At 32.7% G+C, this 25,131-nt stretch overlaps 1 protein-coding gene across 2 annotated transcripts in view; it reads right to left on the reverse strand.

The window, feature by feature from the left end:
• LOC143249712 (uncharacterized) overlaps nt 1-18,509 on the reverse strand; it is a 39,043-nt gene extending 20,534 nt beyond the window's left edge. The window contains exons 1-3 of one of the 2 annotated variants that reach the window (XM_076500026.1): nt 18,301-18,509; nt 17,665-17,802; nt 15,137-17,470 (exon numbers count right to left, since the gene is read on the reverse strand). In XM_076500026.1, the coding sequence (XP_076356141.1) occupies nt 17,280-17,470; nt 17,665-17,802; nt 18,301-18,478 (507 nt within the window). In that variant the 5' untranslated portion in view covers nt 18,479-18,509 and the 3' untranslated portion in view covers nt 15,137-17,279. Of the gene's footprint in view, nt 1-15,136; nt 17,471-17,664; nt 17,803-18,300 lie in introns of those variants that run through there. The other variant, XM_076500027.1, reaches the window with a different exon arrangement.
• Nucleotides 18,510-25,131: the final 6,622 nt, after the last annotated feature.

The following is a 25,131-nucleotide window of genomic DNA, read 5'->3' on the forward strand; positions in this document are numbered from 1 at the left end:
TCTATAACACTCTTACTGTTGACTGGTAAACTTTGTTATCGATAACACTCTTACTGTTGACTGGAAAACTTTGCTATCGATAACACTCTTATTGTTGACTGGTAAACTTTGTTATCGATAACACTCTTATTGTTGACTGGTAAACTTTGTTATCGATAACACTCTAATTGTTGACTGGTAAACTTTGTTATCGATAACACTCTAATTGTTGACTGGTAAACTTTGTTATCGATAACACTCTTATTGTTGACTGGTAAACTTTGTTATCGATAACACTCTTATTGTTGACTGGTAAACTTTGTTATCGATAACACTCTTATTGTTGACTGGTAAACTTTGTTATCGATAACACTCTTATTGTTCACTGGTAAACTTTGTTATCGATAACACACTTATTGTTGACTGGTAAACTTTGTTATCGATAACACTCTTACTGTTGACTGGTAAACTTTGTTATCGATAACACTCTTATTGTTTACTGGTAAACATTGTTATCGATAACACTCTTATTGTTGACTGGTAGACTTTGTTATCGATAACACTCTTATTGTTGACTGCTAAACTTTGTTATCGATAACACTCTTATTGTTGACTGGTAAGCTTTGTTAACGATAACACTCTTATTGTTGACTGGTAGACTTTGTTATCGATAACACTCTTATTGTTGACTGGAAAACTTTGTTATCGATAACACTCTTATTGTTGACTGGTAAGCTTTGTTATCGATAGCACTCTTACTGTTGACTAGTAAACTTTGTTATCGATAACACTCTTATTGTTGACTGGTAAGCTTTGTTATCGATAACACTCTTATTGTTGACTGGTAAACTTTGTTATCGATAACACTCTTATTGTTGACTGGTAAACTTTGTTATCGATAACACTCTTATTGTTGACTGGTAAACTTTGTTATCGATAACACTCTTATTGTTGACTGGTAAACTTTGTTATCGATAACACTCTTATTGTTGACTGGTAAACTTTGTTATCGATAACACTCTTATTGTTCACTGGTAAACTTTGTTATCGATAACACACTTATTGTTGACTGGTAAACTTTGTTATCGATAACACTCTTACTGTTGACTGGTAAACTTTGTTATCGATAACACTCTTATTGTTGACTGGTAAACTTTGTTATCGATAACACTCTTATTGTTGACTGGTAAGCTTTGTTATCGATAACACTCTTATTGTTGACTGGTAAACTTTGTTATCGATAACCCTCTCACTGTTGACTGGTAAACTTTGTTATCTATAACACTCTTACTGTTGACTGGTAAACTTTGTTATCGATAACACTCTTACTGTTGACTGGAAAACTTTGCTATCGATAACACTCTTATTGTTGACTGGTAAACTTTGTTATCGATAACACTCTTATTGTTGACTGATAAACTTTGTTATCGATAACACTCTAATTGTTGACTGGTAAACTTTGTTATCGATAACACTCTAATTGTTGACTGGTAAACTTTGTTATCGATAACACTCTTATTGTTGACTGGTAAACTTTGTTATCGATAACACTCTTATTGTTGACTGGTAAACTTTGTTATCGATAACACTCTTATTGTTGACTGGTAAACTTTGTTATCGATAACACTCTTATTGTTCACTGGTAAACTTTGTTATCGATAACACACTTATTGTTGACTGGTAAACTTTGTTATCGATAACACTCTTACTGTTGACTGGTAAACTTTGTTATCGATAACACTCTTATTGTTGACTGGTAAACTTTGTTATCGATAACACTCTAATTGTTGACTGGTAAACTTTGTTATCGATAACACTCTTATTGTTGACTGGTAAACTTTGTTATCGATAACACTCTTATTGTTGACTGGTAAACTTTGTTATCGATAACACTCTTATTGTTGACTGGTAAACTTTGTTATCGATAACACTCTTATTGTTCACTGGTAAACTTTGTTATCGATAACACACTTATTGTTGACTGGTAAACTTTGTTATCGATAACACTCTTACTGTTGACTGGTAAACTTTGTTATCGATAACACTCTTATTGTTTACTGGTAAACATTGTTATCGATAACACTCTTATTGTTGACTGGTAGACTTTGTTATCGATAACACTCTTATTGTTGACTGCTAAACTTTGTTATCGATAACACTCTTATTGTTGACTGGTAAGCTTTGTTAACGATAACACTCTTATTGTTGACTGGTAGACTTTGTTATCGATAACACTCTTATTGTTGACTGGAAAACTTTGTTATCGATAACACTCTTATTGTTGACTGGTAAGCTTTGTTATCGATAGCACTCTTACTGTTGACTAGTAAACTTTGTTATCGATAACACTCTTATTGTTGACTGGTAAGCTTTGTTATCGATAACACTCTTATTGTTGACTGGTAAACTTTGTTATCGATAACACTCTTATTGTTGACTGGTAAACTTTGTTATCGATAACACTCTTATTGTTGACTGGTAAACTTTGTTATCGATAACACTCTTATTGTTGACTGGTAAACTTTGTTATCGATAACACTCTTATTGTTGACTGGTAAACTTTGTTATCGATAACACTCTTATTGTTCACTGGTAAACTTTGTTATCGATAACACACTTATTGTTGACTGGTAAACTTTGTTATCGATAACACTCTTACTGTTGACTGGTAAACTTTGTTATCGATAACACTCTTATTGTTTACTGGTAAACATTGTTATCGATAACACTCTTATTGTTGACTGGTAGACTTTGTTATCGATAACACTCTTATTGTTGACTGCTAAACTTTGTTATCGATAACACTCTTATTGTTGACTGGTAAGCTTTGTTAACGATAACACTCTTATTGTTGACTGGTAGACTTTGTTATCGATAACACTCTTATTGTTGACTGGAAAACTTTGTTATCGATAACACTCTTATTGTTGACTGGTAAGCTTTGTTATCGATAGCACTCTTACTGTTGACTAGTAAACTTTGTTATCGATAACACTCTTATTGTTGACTGGTAAGCTTTGTTATCGATAACACTCTTATTGTTGACTGGTAAACTTTGTTATCGATAACACTCTTATTGTTGACTGGTAAGCTTTGTTATCGATAACACTCTTATTGTTGACTGGTAAACTTTCTTATCCATAACACTCTCACTGTTGACTGGTAAACTTTTTTATCGATAACACACTTATTGTTGACTGGTAAACTTTGTTATCGATAACACTCTTACTGTTGACTGGTAAACTTTGTTATCGATAACACTCTTAATGTTGACTGGAAAACTTTGTTATCGATAACACTCTTATTGTTGACTGGTAAGCTTTGTTATCGATAACACACTTATTGTTGACTGGTAAACTTTGTTATCGATAACACTCTTACTGTTGACTGGTAAACTTTGTTATCGATAACACTCTTACTGTTGACTGGTAAACTTTGTTATCGATAACACACTTATTGTTGACTGGTAAACTTTGTTATCGATAACACTCTTACTGTTGACTGGTAAACTTTGTTATCGATAACACTCTTACTGTTGACTGGAAAACTTTGTTATCGATAACACTCTTATTGTTCACTGGTAAGCTTTGTATCTATAACACTCTTATTGTTCACTGGTAAACTTTGTTATCGATAACACTCTTATTGTTGACTGGTAAACTTTCTTATCGATAACACTCTCACTGTTGACTGGTAAACTTTGTTATCGATAACACACTTATTGTTGACTGGTAAACTTTGTTATCGATAACACTCTTATTGTTGACTGGTAAACTTTGTTATCGATAACACTCTCACTGTTGACTGGTAAACTTTGTTATCGATAACACTCTTACTGTTGACTGGATAACTTTGTTATCGATAACACTCTTATTGTTGACTGGTAAGCTTTGTTATCGATAACACTCTTATTGTTCACTGGTAAACTTTGTTATCGATAACACTCTTATTGTTGACTGGTAAACTTTCTTATCGATAACACTCTCACTGTTGACTGGTAAACTTTGTTATCGATAACACACTTATTGTTGACTGGTAAACTTTGTTATCGATAACACTCTTACTGTTGACTGGAAACTTTCTTATCGATAACACTCTTACTGTTGACTGGAAAACTTTGTTATCGATAACACTCTTATTGTTGACAGGTAAACTTTGTTATCGATAACACACTTATTGTTGACTGGTAAACTTTGTTATCGATAACACTCTTACTGTTGACTGGTAAACTTTGTTATCGATAACACTCTTATTGTTGACTGGTAAGCTTTGTTATCGATAACACTCTTATTGTTGACTGGTAAACTTTGTTATCGATAACACTCTTACTGTTGACTGGTAAACTTTGTTATCGATAACACTCTTACTGTTGACTGGTAAACTTTGTTATCGATAACACTCTTATTGTTGACTGGTAAACTTTGTTATCGATAACACTCTTATTGTTGACTGGTAAACTTTGTTATCGATAACACTCTTATTGTTGACAGGTAAACTTTGTTATCGATAACACTCTTATTGTTGACTGGTAAACTTTGTTATCCATAACACTCTTATTTTTGACTGGTAGACTTTGTTATCGATAACACTCTTATTGTTGACTGGTAAACTTTGTTATCGAGAACACTCTTATTGTTGACTTGTAAACTTTGTTATCGATAACACTCTCACTGTTGACTGGTAAACTTTGTTATCGATAACACTCTCACTGTTGACTGGTAAACTTTGTTATCTATAACACTCTTACTGTTGACTGGAAAACTTTGTTATCGATAACACACTTATTGTTGACTGGTAAACTTTGTTATCGATAACACTCTTACTGTTTACTGGTAAACTTTGTTATCGATAACACTCTTATTGTTGACTGGTAAGCTTTGTTATCGATAACACTCTTATTGTTCACTGGTAAACTTTGTTATCGATAACACTCTTACTGTTGACTGGAAAACTTTGTTATCGATAACACTCTTATTGTTCACTGGTAAGCTTTGTATCTATAACACTCTTATTGTTCACTGGTAAACTTTGTTATCGATAACACTCTTATTGTTGACTGGTAAACTTTCTTATCGATAACACTCTCACTGTTGACTGGTAAACTTTGTTATCGATAACACACTTATTGTTGACTGGTAAACTTTGTTATCGATAACACTCTTATTGTTGACTGGTAAACTTTGTTATCGATAACACTCTTATTGTTGACTGGTAAACTTTGTTATCGATAACACTCTTATTGTTGACTGGTAAACTTTGTTATCGAGAACACTCTTATTGTTGACTTGTAAACTTTGTTATCGATAACACTCTCACTGTTGACCGGTAAACTTTGTTATCGATAACACTCTCACTGTTGACTGGTAAACTTTGTTATCGATAACACTCTTACTGTTGACTGGAAAACTTTGTTATCGATAACACACTTATTGTTGACTGGTAAACTTTGTTATCGATAACACTCTTACTGTTTACTGGTAAACTTTGTTATCGATAACACTCTTATTGTTGACTGGTAAGCTTTGTTAACGATAACACTCTTACTGTTGACTGGAAAACTTTGTTATCGATAACACTCTTATTGTTCACTGGTAAGCTTTGTTATCTATAACACTCTTATTGTTCACTGGTAAACTTTGTTATCGATAACACTCTTATTGTTGACTGGTAAACTTTCTTATCGATAACACTCTCACTGTTGACTGGTAAACTTTCTTATCGATAACACACTTATTGTTGACTGGTAAACTTTGTTATCGATAACACTCTTACTGTTGACTGGTAAACTTTGTTATCGATAACACTCTTACTGTTGACTGGAAAACTTTGTTATCGATAACACTCTTATTGTTGACTGGAAAACTTTGTTATCGATAACACTCTTATTGTTGACTGGTAAGCTTTGTTATCGATAGCACTCTTACTGTTGACTAGTAAACTTTGTTATCGATAACACTCTTATTGTTGACTGGTAAGCTTTGTTATCGACAACACTTTTATTGTTGACTGGTAAACTTTGTTATCGATAACACTCTTATTGTTGACTGGTAAGCTTTGTTATCGATAACACTCTTATTGTTCACTGGTAAACTTTGTTATCGATAACACTCTTACTGTTGACTGGTAAACTTTCTTATCCATAACACTCTCACTGTTGACTGGTAAACTTTGTTATCGATAACACACTTATTGTTGACTGGTAAACTTTGTTATCGATAACACTCTTACTGTTGACTGGTAAACTTTGTTATCGATAACACTCTTACTGTTGACTGGAAAACTTTGTTATCGATAACACTCTTATTGTTGACTGGTAAGCTTTGTTATCGATAACACTCTTATTGTTCACTGGTAAACTTTGTTATCGATAACACTCTTACTGTTGACTGGAAAACTTTGTTATCGATAACACTCTTATTGTTCACTGGTAAGCTTTGTATCTATAACACTCTTATTGTTCACTGGTAAACTTTGTTATCGATAACACTCTTATTGTTGACTGGTAAACTTTCTTATCGATAACACTCTCACTGTTGACTGGTAAACTTTGTTATCGATAACACACTTATTGTTGACTGGTAAACTTTGTTATCGATAACACTCTTATTGTTGACTGGTAAACTTTCTTATCGATAACACTCTCACTGTTGACTGGTAAACTTTGTTATCGATAACACACTTATTGTTGACTGGTAAACTTTGTTATCGATAACACTCTTACTGTTGACTGGTAAACTTTGTTATCGATAACACTCTTACTGTTGACTGGAACACTTTGTTATCGATAACACTCTTATTGTTGACTGGAAAACTTTGTTATCGATAAAACTCTTATTGTTGACTGGTAAGCTTTGTTATCGATAGCACTCTTACTGTTGACTAGTAAACTTTGTTATCGATAACACTCTTATTGTTGACTGGTAAGCTTTGTTATCGATAACACTTTTATTGTTGACTGGTAAACTTTGTTATCGATAACACTCTTATTGTTGACTGGTAAGCTTTGTTATCGATAACACTCTTATTGTTCACTGGTAGACTTTGTTATCGATAACACTCTTATTGTTGACTGGTAAACTTTCTTATCCATAACACTCTCACTGTTGACTGGTAAACTTTGTTATCGATAACACACTTATTGTTGACTGGTAAACTTTGTTATCGATAACACTCTTACTGTTGACTGGTAAACTTTGTTATCGATAACACTCTTACTGTTGACTAGTAAACTTTGTTATCGATAACACTCTTATTGTTGCCTGGTAAGCTTTGTTATCGATAACACTCTTATTGTTGACTGGTAAACTTTGTTATCGATAACACTCTTATTGTTGACTGGTAAACTTTGTTATCGATAACACTCTTATTGTTGACTGGTAAACTTTGTTATCGATAACACTCTTATTGTTGACTGGTAAACTTTGTTATCGATAACACTCTCACTGTTGACTGGTAAACTTTGTTATCGATAACACTCTTATTGTTGACTGGTAAACTTTGTTATCGAGAACACTCTTATTGTTGACTTGTAAACTTTGTTATCGATAACACTCTTATTGTTGACTGGTAGACTTTGTTATCGATAACACTCTTATTGTTGACTGGTAAACTTTATTATCGATAACACTCTTATCGTTGACTGTTAGACTTTGTTATCGATAACACTCTGACTGTTGACTGGTAAACTTTGTTATCGATAACAGTCTTACTGTTGAGCGGTAAACTTTGTTATCGATAACACTCTTACTGTTGACTGGTGGATTTTGTTATCGATAACACTCTTACTGTTGACTGGTGTATTTTGTTATCGATAACACTCTTTCTGTTGAGCGGTAAACTTTGTTATCGATAACACTCTTATTGTTGACTGGTAAACTTTCTTATCGATAACACTCTCACTGTTGACTGGTAAACTTTGTTATCGATAACACTCTTATTGTTGACTGGTAAACTTTGTTATCGAGAACACTCTTATTGTTGACTTGTAAACTTTGTTATCGATAACACTCTCACTGTTGACCGGCAAACTTTGTTATCGATAACACTCTCACTGTTGACTGGTAAACTTTGTTATCGATAGCACTCTTACTGTTGACTAGTAAACTTTGTTATCGATAACACTCTTATTGTTGACTGGTAAGCTTTGTTATCGATAACACTTTTATTGTTGACTGGTAAACTTTGTTATCGATAACACTCTTATTGTTGACTGGTAAGCTTTGTTATCGATAACACTCTTATTGTTCACTGGTAGACTTTGTTATCGATAACACTCTTATTGTTGACTGGTAAACTTTCTTATCCATAACACTCTCACTGTTGACTGGTAAACTTTGTTATCGATAACACACTTATTGTTGACTGGTAAACTTTGTTATCGATAACACTCTTACTGTTGACTGGTAAACTTTGTTATCGATAACACTCTTACTGTTGACTAGTAAACTTTGTTATCGATAACACTCTTATTGTTGACTGGTAAGCTTTGTTATCGAGAACACTCTTATTGTTGACTTGTAAACTTTGTTATCGATAACACTCTCACTGTTGACCGGCAAACTTTGTTATCGATAACACTCTCACTGTTGACTGGTAAACTTTGTTATCGATAACACTCTTACTGTTGACTGGAAAACTTTGTTATCGATAACACACTTATTGTTGACTGGTAAACTTTGTTATCGATAACACTCTTACTGTTTACTGGTAAACTTTGTTATCGATAACACTCTTATTGTTGACTGGTAAGCTTTGTTATCGATAACACTCTTATTGTTGACTGGTAGACTTTGTTATCGATAACACTCTTACTGTTGAGCGGTAAACTTTGTTATCGATAACACTCTTACTGTTGACTGGTGGATTTTGTTATCGATAACACTCTTACTGTTGACTGGTGGATTTTGTTATCGATAACACTCTTTCTGTTGAGCGGTAAACTTTGTTATCGATAACACTCTTATTGTTGACTGGTAAACTTTCTTATCGATAACACTCTCACTGTTGACTGGTAAACTTTGTTATCGATAACACTCTTATTGTTGACTGGTAAACTTTGTTATCGAGAACACTCTTATTGTTGACTTGTAAACTTTGTTATCGATAACACTCTCACTGTTGACCGGCAAACTTTGTTATCGATAACACTCTCACTGTTGACTGGTAAACTTTGTTATCGATAACACTCTTACTGTTGACTGGAAAACTTTGTTATCGATAACACACTTATTGTTGACTGGTAAACTTTGTTATCGATAACACTCTTACTGTTTACTGGTAAACTTTGTTATCGATAACACTCTTATTGTTGACTGGTAAGCTTTGTTATCGATAACACTCTTATTGTTGACTGGTAGACTTTGTTATCGATAACACTCTTATTGTTGACTGGTAAACTTTATTATCGATAACACTCTTATCGTTGACTGTTAGACTTTGTTATCGATAACACTCTGACTGTTGACTGGTAAGCTTTGTTATCGATAACACTCTTATTGTTGACTGGTAGACTTTGTTATCGATAACACTCTTATTGTTGACTGGTAAACTTTATTATCGATAACACTCTTATCGTTGACTGTTAGACTTTGTTATCGATAACACTCTGACTGTTGACTGGTAAACTTTGTTATCGATAACACTCTTACTGTTGACTGGTGGATTTTGTTATCGATAACACTCTTACTGTTGACTGGTGGATTTTGTTATCGATAACACTCTTTCTGTTGAGCGGTAAACTTTGTTATCGATAACATTCTTACTGTTGACTGGTGGATTTTGTTATCGATAACACTCTTACTGTTGACTGGTGGATTTTGTTATCGATAACACTCTTTCTGTTGACTGGTGAATTTTGTTATCCATAACACTCTTACTCTGGACTGGTAAACTTTGTTATAAGAATTAGCTTTAGAGAAACAGTTATAACAATTAACTTTAAAGAAACAGTTGTTACAATTAACTTTAGAGAAACAGTTATAACAATTATCTTTATAGAACAGTTATAACAATTAACTTTAAAAAAACAATTATAACAATTAACTTTAGAGAAACAGTTATAAGAATTAGCTTTAGAGAAACAGTTATAACAATTAACTTTAAAGAAACAGTTGTTACAATTAACTTTAGAGAAACAGTTATAACAATTAACTTTATAGAACAGTTATAACAATTAACTTTAAAAAAACAATTATAACAATTAACTTCAGAGAAACAGTTATAAGAATTAGCTTTAGAGAAACAGTTATAACAATTAACTTTATAGAACAGTTATAACAATTAACTTTAAAAAAACAATTATAACAATTAACTTTAGAGAAACAGTTATAAGAATTAGCTTTAGAGAAACAGTTATAACAATTAACTTTAAAGAAACAGTTGTTACAATTAACTTTAGAGAAACAGTTATAACAATTAACTTCAGAGAAACAGCCTAAATTACAACAATAGACTTGTTGTTAGTTATACAAGATAACAAAATATGTAAGTTTTATATTTCAACACGTTTCATAGTTTAACAGAATGCTCTTTTAAGGAATTGGTTTTTCGCTAGGGTTTAATGACACATAATTTCAAACTAGTTTAAATTAGAACCATACTTTGGGAGGTTGATAAATACGACATTTTCTTTGACTTGGGCTTGAGTTAAAACAAAATCCTAACGCTTACAGCCTGTGCATTACCTAAATATTATTATACAAATACACTAATTACAATCTGAATCTATCAATGATACTTTTCAATAGAAACCTCTTTTTTTGATACTCTGTTTATATACTGTTTTCTATAGATACCTACTGTTCTATGATCTGTTCTGATACTGTTTTCTATAGAAACCTACTGTTCTATGTTCTGTTCATATACTGTTTTCTATAGAAACCTACCGTTCTATGCTCTGTTCTGGTACTGTTTTTTATAGAAACCTACTGTTTTATGCTCTGTTCTGATACTGTTTTCTGTAGAAACCTACTGTTCTACGCTCTGTTCTGATACTGTTTTCTATAGAAACCTACTGTTCTACGCTCTGTTCTGATACTGTCTAATAATTAATAAAAGTGTGTGTTTAAGAAGCACAATCTAAACAGTTTTGATATAGTACAATGTTTTTGGTACAATGTTTTTGGTAATTTTAATCTGATGTTCTTTTCTTAGATCGTTGAATGATAACATTTTGTTTCATTTTCAGTATAATCTTGTGTGTACTTTTTCTCTTTACTCTTATCTGATACGTGTTTTGTATTTCGTTCCGTTCTTACTGACAGCAGTATACGTGTCTGATACTGTAATCCTATGACTGGGAAGGAACAAGTAGTTAGTGTGCTCTGACTACAAATCTGAGGATGTTTGGATGATGTCTGTTGTCATAAAGACACTACTCAGATTTTATTGACAAAAACATGTTGTACGAGTGATGGTAATATTGTAGTACTGGAGGAAATAAGGATTGCCCAGAAGTTGGCAGTGGTTGTGATAAAATAAATATATTTCCTCTAGTGTATTACTTTAAAATGAGGGATAGTTATATGTAAATAGCCATTTCAATACTTTGCATAAAATTAGACACGTGCATAAATATTAAATTTATTTCTTCAAGTTACGTAATTCACTTATTTAGTGAACTTTTACTAGAATACACTTCTGAAAACGGATAACGAATTTTTTTTCTAATATTGTAATTATGGCAAAGTAAAACAGCTGTTATAAGATCATTTCAGTCACATTTCGATCATGTTTTTTAGGCATATATGAATTTAATGATTGTACCAAGAGGCCATGTAATCTAGTTGTTTGGAGTTCAACTTTAAATTCAGTTACGAATAGATTTATATTAAAACCGGGCATGCAGTCATAAGTGGAATGAATAACTCACAAGCTCTAAAAATCTTACAGATAGATTAAATAAATAATTTAGAGACTGAGATTTAAAAATACAAACACTTTAACTGAGTATATTAAGATGCTTTATCATATTGAAATTAGTATCTTGAAAAACATCATAGCTAAAATTACTATTTTCTTCAGTCTGAGGATGTGACTTCTTCATTTAAACTCTCAATAAATCTCATTCAGTTTGTTAGTACAAAAATATATATTATAATACAACTGATATATGTTCATACATATCTTACTTTACGCTTCCTTAATATAAAACAACTTAAATCCACTTTCCAGCTATACTATTAGACTGAGACATGCAGACATTACTCATTATATCGGGGACGAATAGTGATTAGTATAGACTTGTCGGAGGGCAGATATATTCAAAGGCGATTTTAGATGAGGAATGGCTGGGTCGGGTCGCTTCCTTACAGCAAGTCTAACGGCTTTTTAGTCAACATTGAAAACTGATTTTGAACCTAAAAATATGGATGTTATCCAATTTTCGATAGTATTATTACGACTCTCCCAACAATGTACACATCAGTTCGCAAGTAAATTTGTCACTTTATTGGATTAATTTTGTTGGCTCATTATAATCCTTGAAATTAGAGCCAAAACGTTCACAGAAAGTGGTTATCATTAGAGATGGTAAGCTGGAAGCTTCACTTCTAATCATCTATTCAAAGTCCCACCCAGAGTCTATGTTTTTTTTTAGTATTTTTAATAGAATTCGTTTCGTGCCTTTAACATAGTTAACATAAACTTCACCATGGATTTCTCTTTCCTAATGTTGCTTCTGTTTATGTAGATAAAATAAACAGTTTGTTCCACATACTGCGTAAAATTCATCTCGCACAAATTCTTACGAGATTTATATTTTTAAATTCTTAAGTCATTTGAAATATGATCATGTTCCTTCAAACTCTTCTTTATCATTTATAAAAATTAAAATATGATTGGTTGTTCATCTGTGGTAACTTGGATGGTAGTAACTTGGTGAAGCTTCAAAATCAATTTTAGTATAAAGCACTCAACTCTGAGCCGTGTGGTTGATAATATATTAAATAATATTATATAACTTGTAAACCATACACTTACAGCAGCCTATTTTGAAAACAACCTTTATTTTCATTTTTATTGTATGATTTTATTCAAAACTGGAGTGCATTCCTTTTATATAGTGCATGTTTGGCAAAATATTTATGTTATAAATATTATGAGTTATGTACGCATGAATTAATTAGGTTTTTTGCTGGTGTGTACTTCTAAAATGTTAACTGATAATGAAATGATGAGGGATATTGTAAAAATTTTTTATGTCCATCATATCTGTTTCACTTTTGATATTTTATAAAGAAGATATACAATATTTTCTTTCATATAGGTTACTTACTTTTGTCAAGAAGGATGACCACACCTGTATAGGTTTTAGATACACTAGTGTCAGGACAGTCGATTCTATGTCGTAAAGTTGTTTTCTATTGCTATTACGCTATCGGACATTAGTCAGCTGCAAATAAAATATGATTTATTACATCCAGAATTAATGTTGGGTAAATCTCGTCTTATGTCATTAATGAAACGAAATATTTTAAATTTGTTTTGTGATATAATAAAATTATAACACATCGTTCAGTAACTAAAAACGATATTCAAATCATGATATAAGGACACATATTATTTGATATGGGAGAAAGAATGGATAGGGGATTTCAGGGATCCCTCAGCAAAGTTCCTGTGATTGTGTTATACTCAGTAAAAGGTGTAAAAATGAGTGTGACCCAAGCGTATAAGGATTTCTCTCACGGCCATAACCCAAAAAAGAAATAACTTCACTTGTAGGAATGCATCAACCTAAAATAAAAGGAATAAATTCCACCCATTTGTGAAAGAAGTTGAAAAATATTCCCAAGTAAAAAGCGGATTTTGTTATGAAAAGAAGGAATTTTTAAACTTTATGAGACATCTGATACAAGTTGCTGATTGAACCTGAAAACATTCAATCCTTCTTGTTATGAGGGTTCTACACACCTAGTGTAAATGCTCACCTAAGAGTAAAGATGAACTTCATGAGTGCAAAAATAATGAAATGAAATAAATCAATAACTGAATGCCAGTTCTTGGTCTTCGGTACAAGTACAAAGAAACTTTGATAGTATACTCGAGAAACATGTTTCACAAATTTTGTAGCATCCCAGAGAAGAAGGAACCTCAAAGAGATTGTGGCCAGAAATAAAATTATTAGGAGTAGAGTATGAGATGGAAATTGGGATAAATAAAACAGATCATACTATTTGAAATAATAAACTTTCTGACAACACCCAAAAATTACTGGGATGAGAGGTAAAAGTGTACTATATTTAAACACCCAAATGGAACATACCAGATAAATTATGCCAACATAATGAGAGGATTGTCGAATACTGTCCTCAATAAGAAGGGAAGTTCACAAAGCCTAAGTAGTAGATGGAAACAAAGAAACAAACTAACTTCCTCATACATTTCCCATTAAAAACGAGAAGATGATAAAAGAGTAGAAATGATGGAAGTGAAATTATGAGTTTCATAAAGGAGCTCACTATTATATGAAAAATGGTTGTAGCGTCGTCAACAGGTGACGTCACTTCTCTAGCCACTGTTGAAATCTGACGTATGTGAAGAAATTCTTCTCCTACAACTGATAGGGAAATAGAAATACGAATTTGTGAGTTCATAAAAAGAAATACATAAGTCGAAAAACAAAGGAACTTTCATGCATCTAAATTGCAAAAGTTTTACACTAAGATTCAAATCTTTTTAGTGAAAAAATAAAGAAACAGAGCTAGAAAAATAACGTTTTAAACACCTTAGATTTTTTTGGTATATGTGTGTGTGTTTTCTCGTAGTAAAGTCGCATGGAGCTCTCTATTGAGTTCACGCATGGGAATTGAACACTTTATTTCAACGTTGTAAACCCGTAGACTGACCGCTGTATCAGCTGGGAAATGTTTGCTTGTTGTTGTTTTTTTGTAAACTATGATTTCTATTCTTCAAAGAAAATAGTTGTTTTTTGTTTCTTTATATCTGTGTATTGCGTTAGAGAAATGAACCACTGACAAAAAACTTTTAACAGAAAATGAAAGTACGTGAGTCATTCTATTTCATCCTACAGAAGGGGTATTCGGGTTATATCCTCATGGTTCTGACTGTTGTTGTTTCTTTCTCTTTTAATCTGTTTAATCTGTTCTTAACTCTTGTTGTGTAATAAAAATCACGAGAGAGACACTTGAAACTATATATATATATATATTTCAGTTTATTCTCTGTCGTTGAGCAACAATATAAAGAAAACATTCGTTTCGTATTACAAAAGAGAAATTCAGTTTCTCTGTGATTTAGAGTCGTAATTAATTAGAAATGTAACAAACGTAAATCCTGAAATGCGTAGAATAACATTAACTTCCTCAGTAAATCGTGTTTATTTTTTCTGAGATGAAATCAGTTATTCCTAGGTACATATACAGTTTAATATTTAGCTGTGCATCCGCAGGAAAGATATATGAAGTTAAGATATCTCTAGACTTATGTTTCGATTCCCAGCAGTTTTCAGATATGGTTCATTCTCTTGAAAGATACCTTTATCCTTACGAGGTGTGCCGGTTTCATAATATTCTCGTCATTAGTTATCCGTAATCTGAAGATCTAGGGATCAAATCCCCTTCGCACCAAACATGCTCACCCTTTTAGCCGTGGGGTGTTATAATGTACGGTCAATCTCACTATTGGTTAGCAAAAGAGTAGCCCAAGATTTGGCGGAGGGTAGTAATGACTAGCTGCCTTCCCTCTAGTCTGCTAAATTATATATGACTAGCGCAGTTAGCCCTCGTGTAGCTCAGCGCGAAATTTGAAAGCAAACATACAAACAGTTGTTATACCAGCCTTTCCGCTAGAGGGAGATACGCCAAGAATGTTGACCTCAGATAACACTACAAAACACAGTTTTGCTTCTTGAACACTGTTGGGTGTTCCTTGTAAATTTTTGGCTGGTGATCATGAAAATCACATCCAAATTTGCCTATCACGAACCGTTTCATCGAAATCTTCAGTTTCACTAGGACATAGCTACAATGGAAAACGATATCAGGGCAACTGGAATTAGTCAATGCTTGCTGACTACTGTTGGACACTGCAACGTGACGCACCGGACATTGAATACAAACGAAAATCAGGAGCAAAACACTTTTAATTATGTTGAACTTAATAACGTATTAGAAACATAAACGCAATTAAATATGTTATTGCCGGTAAACAGTTAACTGTCTATTTCCCAAAACTATATTTGTGCATACCCACCAGGTACCTGTCACAATCAGCGAAAACTTTTCAGGAAACAAAACTTCTAAAAATATTGTTGTGTAGTGTAATAAGGAGGTGTAGCAACAATGACGTCACCAAAGAGCGATACCCTGCAAGGTCATCATGACAGAGAGACATTAAGCTAGAGAGATGAGGTCATAGTTCGACGACGATATCCAGATAGCGTGGATATCTTAGAGAGAAGTACTATCTCAGTTCAATATCAGAATACCAGTTACTACAGTAGCTTTGCACGTGACACCACTGATCACGTGACTTAAATGCTGACGCCATATTGGTAGGCAACATCACCAGGCAGCGCAGTCGACCGTATGTATAGATGTATACATTGTGAACTGTCACCGTGTTGGGTAAATGTTGTCAAAAAGCCAGTAATTTGAAATGTTTTGTGTTTCCTGTTATGTTAATTACCATTGTAATCATTGTACGGTATTTCAGTTTACTGCATTGACCGCTCTTGTTAAGAAACCCAGACTCTTCTGTTGTGAATTAGTCACTTGTTCTGCCTCCATAGCCTTTGGATATAAAAATTATTACTCCTTGTGGTGAAATACCAATCAAATATTTTGCTGTATTATGTGACCTGTAATCAGAATATGTCCGAGCTCTTACTTTAAAATCAAAGGGTCTCTCAATACAAATTTCAAAACAATCAATGATACATGCACACTTTGAAAATGTTCTCTGAAAACAGGTGGGGATAGTTTTACGAAGAAGATCACGATCTGGCCACAAAATGGTTGGTGGAACTAAACTAGCATGCATCACATCAATAACTATCTGAAACAACCAGGATATTGTTAAAGAATGCACACCGTACAGAAAACCTGAGTATTGTATATTCATGTTGAATCACAATCTTAACAGTGTTATCAGTATTTGTTGAAACACACTCAGAGATTCCATTGGCCTTAATACAGTACTCAGGAAATTATACAAACACATCAGAGTTGCATATGAGTTCAGACCTGTGAGAACGTTTACCTTTTTGTCATCTTTTTCTAAAGATTTTTGATCAAATCAAATACTGTCAAGTTTTTCACGTAGAGCAATATTTTTAGCTCTCAATGGTGACATTCTATCTGTAAAGCTTGAATATCAGACAAACTAAGACCAGTCTGTATGGAGGTCTCTCTGGCTATGTCTGGAATTTGAGGTCCACCTTCCTGTTCATCAGCAACTTTCACAAAGTACTCAGCAGGAGCAGAAGCTGACATGGACAGCAGGGACCGGTCAGTTTCACTCTGGGACACCACTGAAACAAAATGAAAACTACTTGGGACTGATTTATATATATTCATGTTTATTAATTGATTATCAGAAACCTAAACATAAAGTTACAAAGGACATACTTATATGAAAAAAATACTCAAAATTCAAACACATCATAGCTTACTGAAATAAACATTTTTTATGGTTTTAACAGAAGTTTAACAATTAAAAACCCACCACATCTTCTTCGCTTTCTGGAGGCTGATCTTCTGTCGAATGTATTCAGAGCGACTTTTGACTTTTTCTTCTGTGGAGAAGACATATATTGGAACTGTGAAGGAACGTAGTCTAGGGAAAGGGAGTCATCACTCTTACCTGTAATACAAAAATAAACATATTACATAATTTTACAATACCAATAATACAAGTACCAGTGTATAATAATATATGTAAGTAACTTGCAGCCTGAATTTGTTTTATTTAAATAAAAGTGAATCATTAACTGTTATTGATTAAACAAGAAGACTGTTATCCAAGAGACAAGAGAAACCGAGTTGTTTATGTATCGTTCTTCTAAATGAAAAGTAAGTTTTATACAATTCACAGTCGTGATGCATGTTAAGCTAAACAATAATACAGAGATAGAATTTTATAATCGTTTTTTTGTGACCTGTCATGAACTATTTTATTTATGGCTGTTTATACAGCCCTCTTTTCCCTCTCTTTATAGAAGTAAAAGAATACAATATAATATTTGTACAGCCTCAACACAACTATTGAACGATTGTATTTCGTTTCTGGTTTCAGAGCCCTCCTATATTTGTAATCTGAACTATATATTTATTATCTCCTGCAGAAATAGTGGTTACTTACTCAGAATGAAATGGTCGCTGCAGACACGACACGCGGTAGTGGGCTGCCAACCTTCTCGCTTTAATGCAGCGATCCATCGAGATCTACGCTCAGGATCCGTCGGAAAACGGTGAAAGCTCTTTCCTGGATCTCGGCCTTGTCGGTTCTGACAACCAACAGCTACGCATGTAATCACCATGATCAAAATAATTCAGAACTGTTATGAGAAACGAATTGCTGACCAGCTAACTGAGGCGCACTGATGCGGCGTCTAGCCTACCATCATGGCGGCATAAGTTTATATCACGTAATTGCATGACGTAACTGCAACTCGTCTATAGGCAGATTGTGTTGGTAAGATTTATAAGGATATATTTAATTTTACTTTCTATATCACTACTTGTTCATTCCAACTCAATGTGTAAAAATTTATATAGCTCATAAACGACATGATTTAATTCTTGTATTTCAACAATCGGTTAGAAGTTCAGACTGTGTCAGTAGACTGAGAATAATTTTTCATGAGAAAAGATCTAATGAATAAAATTTATGATGTTCACATGTGAAATGTATGGGATTTCATTATTCTAGAGGTGCATAACGTTTATGCTACAGCATAAAAATTATTGGGAAATGTATTTACTGTAGAGCTCTATTTCACACACATACATATATAGATAGCTATAAGAGAAACACATTATATGTATTATATTGACATTTCACGTTATATTGAAATATAACATCAGAATAGATCTATTTAATTAAATTATTTATAAAAACATAATATCGATATAAATTATACATGGCTCCTAATAGAAATATTTGCTGTTTATTACTACCTCAATTCAATGTGCTGGGTGGTACTTTTTGATGTCGGGGAGATTCTTGAAGTTAGACTCAGTACAAGATGTTTGCAGCTCTATATCTGTTTCATCACTAAGCCTAGTTCCATATTTTGTTTTTGTTGCACTGTACTTGGAAAATCCTTTCTCACATTAGTATGAAGTTCGAGAGGTACGTAGCTTGTATAGAACAAGTTCAGAAATTTCATGAAAACCTTCTTTCGGTCGAGCACTAATGTCTATCAGCTGTTCAGTTTCTTTCAAACTTAGATTTAAATTTCTCAAAGATGCAGCGAAACGATTTCTCAACGAAGTGAAACATTCATCTACAGGTGAAAAGTACATTTTAATGATGGGATACAGGCCTAGCAAATGTTGAATAATATCTTAGCGAATGTTATCACTGATTGAACTCTTCAGTTCTGTCAACAAATTGTATGTAGTGGAAAAAAAAAACGGAATTACAAATGGATAAAATTGTTTGGGTTGTGCCTTGGTGAGCTAACCAAAAGCTTCAACTGCACAGGATCAAACAAACGTGATGAAAGTCTAAAGGAGTTACTTGACGGAAAATATAGACAAAAATCATATTATAAGTTTGAATTTCTTAATTTTATATAAAAAATATATCTATAAACAACCTTAGTCTCCTCTGATGTAAGAATTCCGACATCTTGTTCTCCAGTCATTGTTTCATTTTTAGTTTATCTATTATACTTCCCCACCGAGTTGCTATAATACTGTCTGTAACACTGACGTATTAGTAAACGTTTGTGCCGTTCCTTGTTATTTGTCCAGATAATTATCCAATAAAAATTAAGACATCTCCTGTTACACCTACCTACTCCATCTTCTGTTTTACAATTTGCTAATAGCTTTCCTTGACGTTCGCCCTTATTATATTTACAGCCAACAGAAGGCCTAGGTTTCAAACAATAGATTGTCTTATTTTTATTAATTTATTACACAGATATTTGACATTTTAGGTTAATGACAAAAAAAATTCCAATGATAGTACTTCGGAAAAGTCAGTTGAATTTTTAACGACTTTTCTCGTGTTCTTAAATAACATGAAACCAGTCCTTGAAACATTATATATTAAAAATTTATTTGATTCTACTTTTAATAACAACTTAAACGTCTAAAATATATGAAATTTATTATACACTAATTTCCAATTGTTATTGTAAATATCCCATGTTATAACGTTTCGAAAATAGTGTTGCTACATGTCAGACGAAGTTTTCAAACACTGCAGGTTGAAGTTATTGATAGCCACATGACAGTAGTCAGTTTTGATTTATCTAACACTGTATGTTGAAGTTATTGATAGCCACATGAGAGTTGTCAGTTTTGATTTATCTAACACTGTATGTTGAAGTTATTGATAGCCACATGACAGTAGTCAGTTTTGATTTATCTAACACTGTATGTTGAAGTTATTGATAGCCACATGACAGTAGTCAGTTTTGATTTATCTAACACAGCCACATGACAGTAGTCAGTTTTGATTTATCTAACACTGTATGTTGAAGTTATTGATAGCCACATGACAGAAGTCAGTTTTGATTTATCTAACACTGTATGTTGAAGTTATTGATAGCCACATGACAGTAGTCAGTTTTGATTTATCTAACACTGTATGTTGAAGTTATTGATTGCCACATGACAGTAGTCAGTTTTGATTTATCTAACACTGTATGTTGAAGTTATTGATAGCCACATGACAGTAGTCAGTTTTGATTTATCTAACACTGTATGTTGAAGTTATTGCCACATGACAGTAGTCAGTTTTGATTTATCTAACACTGTATGTTGAAGTTATTGACAGCCACATGACAGTAGTCAGTTTTGATTTATCTAACACTGTATGTTGAAGTTATTGATAGCCACATGACAGAAGTCAGTTTTGATTTATCTAACACTGTATGTTGAAGTTATTGATTGCCACATGACAGTAGTCAGTTTTGATTTATCTAACACTGTATGTTGAAGTTATTGATAGCCACATGACAGTAGTCAGTTTTGATTTATCTAACACTGTATGTTGAAGTTATTGATAGCCACATGACAGTAGTCAGTTTTGATTTATCTAACAGCAGCGAGAAAGTTTCCTTCAAGACACTTTTTAATGAAAAACAGGACATTGGTTTTATTTGTGTATATATCTCCCTTGGGGTTTATTACACTAACACTTAATATCATAACAGTTACTCACAGAACATTCTAAATGTCTGAAATAACTAGAGTTTGGTTTGTTTTGAATTTCGCGCAAAGCTATACAAGGACTATCTACGCTACCCGTTCTTAATTTAGCAGTGTAAAACAAGATGGAAAGCAGCTAGTCATCAACACCCACCGCCAACACCTGGGTTACTCTTTTACCAACGAATAGTGGGACTGACTGTAGCATTGTGACGCCCCTACGGCTGAAAAGGTGAACATGTTTGGTGCAACAGGGATTCAAACCCGCGACCCTCTGATTACTAGTCGAGGTGCCTTAACCACCTGGCCATGCTGGAATAACTAGGTAAACATTAGTCGTCCTGTTGACACCCCTCTTCATCACAAAACATTCTGTCATGTACTACTTTAAGACCTTCGTAATAACTGAACTTTCTTAGACATATGTCGACAGTTATAATAACAATAATGTATACAATATTATAAACATACATAGACCAATACAGTCACTACAGTAATTTTGTTGAAAGTTCACAGTCAACAAGTCTTCTTGGAGATGTTATTATGTTGAGACCATGTGGAACCAGTCATAATGGTGATGTTATTATGTTGAGACTATGTGGAACCAGTCATAGTGGTGATGTTATTATGTTGATAATATGTGGAACCAGTCATAATGGTGATGTTATTATGTCGAGACTATGTGGAACCAGTCATAGTGGTGATGTTATTATGTTGAGACTATGTGGAACCAGTCATAATGGTGATGTTATTATGTTGAGACTGTGTGGAACCAGTCATAATGGTGATGTTATTATGTTGAGACTATGTGGAACCAGTCATAGTGGTGATGTTATTATGTTGAGACTATGTGGAACCAGTCATAGTGGTGATGTTATTATGTTGAGACTATGTGGAACCAATCATTATGGTGATGTTATTATGTTGAAACTACGTGGAACCAGTCATAGTGGTGATGTTATTATGTTGAGACTATGTGGAACCAGTCATAATGGTGATGTTATTATGTTGAGACTACTTGGAACCAGTCATAATGGATCAAAATATTCTCCTTTCTCCAGATTTATGATTCAGATATTTTTGCATGATCAGCTAGTTAATCACTGACAAACACACCTGTAAACTTATTTTGGATTCACAAATCTCATGACTTTTACATGTTTACGTAAACGTCATAAATTGGAATTGAATAGATCTTAGCCGATAAAAATGTCTAAAATTCAGTTCAAATTAAGAAAAACCAGATTGGGTAGTGTTGTTGTTGTTGTTTAACCAAAATGTCCACTGCTGGCTCGTAAGAGGCTTGTTAATATATAAAACAAAAGTCACCTTATAAGTATTCTTGTTTGACGTACCGTGTTTCTGAAATATCTTATTGGTTAAATAACGACCAGACCTGGAGATCAACTTTGGAAACATTATCTAAAACTAAACGTAAACACCGACATCAGTTCTCATTTAGTTTGAGTGTTGTAAAGTCACAGAATCTGTTATTTATCATTTAGTTAACTAAACCTGGTCAATGAATGAAAACAGTGAACATAAGACATCACAGATAATGCCAATAATAATAGACCTTAGAAATCTCATAATGAATAAATATTTTGGTTATTAACATATGCTTTGTAGAATACCATAAAATAACATGAATTAGATTATACTTATCTCAAAATGTATGCAGTGAAATGTAATGCGATGAAATCGGAACAGTAAAGAAAGTGTTACATGATGGTGAAATGTATTATTATTGTTGTATCATTATAATGTCGGAGAAGACAGAAACTTTTCTTCTTGTTTCAATAGAAGAATAAACTCTTAGGTAACCCTAACTATTGAGGCAGTATATATATCATTAGTTTAAAGATAGGTCTGGAAAAGATGTTTTTATTGGAATTTGAGGAAATGTTCAACACCCTCTTCTGTATACAGCTGTTATATGTATCTAAAATTGTTCCTAATTCTAATACTAAACAATTATAAACTAACAATTTGATGTTTTGTTAGCTTGGCTGCTTGAAACGAATGCGACCCAAACAAATGTTACTATGGTGATGAATTACTTTAAAATAAGTATATTATTACTTCCTTTTTATTTATAAAATTATGTGGTAATTGTATTGAATTATTTCTCAAAACATTTCTTTCTGTACAAGGATATTGGACGTTGGATTAGTGGATAACAAGTTATAATTAATGAGTATTCATTTTGAACATTAGGGCTACGTACATACTGTCTACTAAAAACAGGTATTGGTCCTGAATAAACTGGTTGTTGTGTCTGAGGTCAGAACTTGTTTCAGGAACAAACCTGGTCATTATTCATGAAATATTTCTTTTCTAATAATTACACTTACACAAAATACGATTTTTTATTTATTTCAAACTGTATGATTACATAGCAGGATATCTAAAGGAACTGAAAAATCGATGCTCGAATAAAACAGACAATAATTATATCAAAACATTACCTGTCGTTTGTTACACAATGTATGGAGTATCCGAATTGTCAACCTCAAATACAACTTACCAGCAAATTGAATAAACCATGAAATGACACTGAACTACTGACGTACACTATTTCTGGTGAACAACAGCCTTTAAAACAAATACTTAAAACAGTTAAACTCCTTGTTTACGATATTTATCATCATTCTAAAAATGAAACTTTATTTCTATTTATGTGTTTAAAGTTGAAAGTCCAACTCTTCTTCGTCAGTTGTCTGACCACGTGTTAAAAACTAATTTGATATTTTTATTTTACAAGAGCTATGCAATGTTCATTGGACATCCAAAGTAATATATCGTAATATTCGTAGTTTATCGTTTTTAATAATTCATATAATAAACGTTTATTGTTACTGATTGATAAAAACAATCCGAAAAAAACTTCTTATGATTTATTTGTTTCGAATTGAGCACAAGGCTACACAATGGGCTATCTGTGCTCTGCCCACAACAGGTATCGAAACCCAGTTTTCAGTGTATAAATCCGCAGACATACCACTGTGCCACTGGGAGGTAACTTCTTAAGAAAACTACAAAGAAAATTTTGGAAACTGTGACCAAAGCTAGAAAAGTGACGTCTTTAAAATGTAGATATTCACTAGATAAAAATAAAACAAAGTAACGTTTATAAATATTAATATGGTTCTCAATCCTTATTCTTTTAAAGTGGCTCTGTGGTAAGTTTTAGGGCTTGTAACATTAATTTTCGTGCAGCTTTGTGCTCGCAACAACAACAATATTAACCCTAAATTTCAACAATGAATATTATCACGAACTGTTTCAAAATCATACCAAATAACTAGTTACAATTAACAGCAAAACTGAAGGTGACTTTTTCTGTATTAATTACAAACCTAACATTTATATTATGTAACTGTACTTTTGTAATACACGATTATCAGGAGAGCAAGTACTGTATATTAACATCAAAACTGATGTAGAAGTTTCGTACTTATGTATCAGTAAAATTCAAAATTTACTTTGATACCTTTTTATGATATTTATATGTAAATATATCATACGTATCTTCATAATTCTTTAAACTATTTGATAACTAGTTAAGTGTCCTTAAGACGCACACAAATACTGGTATATATATATAAACACAGTCTTAACTAAATACCATTATTTTTCATTATTTATAGATTACAAGTAATTTTAGTTAACCTTGAATCAGCTGATAAATCTAAACATAACTTCTATTTAAATGTAATTTTTGAGAAAAAAGAAAACTTTGCAGTCAAAAGAACTGCTCATACTGATTAATTTTGCAGGTTCACATTTTTTATAAAAAATATGT

This window comes from Tachypleus tridentatus, chromosome 4 (genome assembly GCF_004210375.1).
Source record: "Tachypleus tridentatus isolate NWPU-2018 chromosome 4, ASM421037v1, whole genome shotgun sequence".
Taxonomy (NCBI): Eukaryota; Metazoa; Arthropoda; class Merostomata; order Xiphosura; family Limulidae; genus Tachypleus; species Tachypleus tridentatus.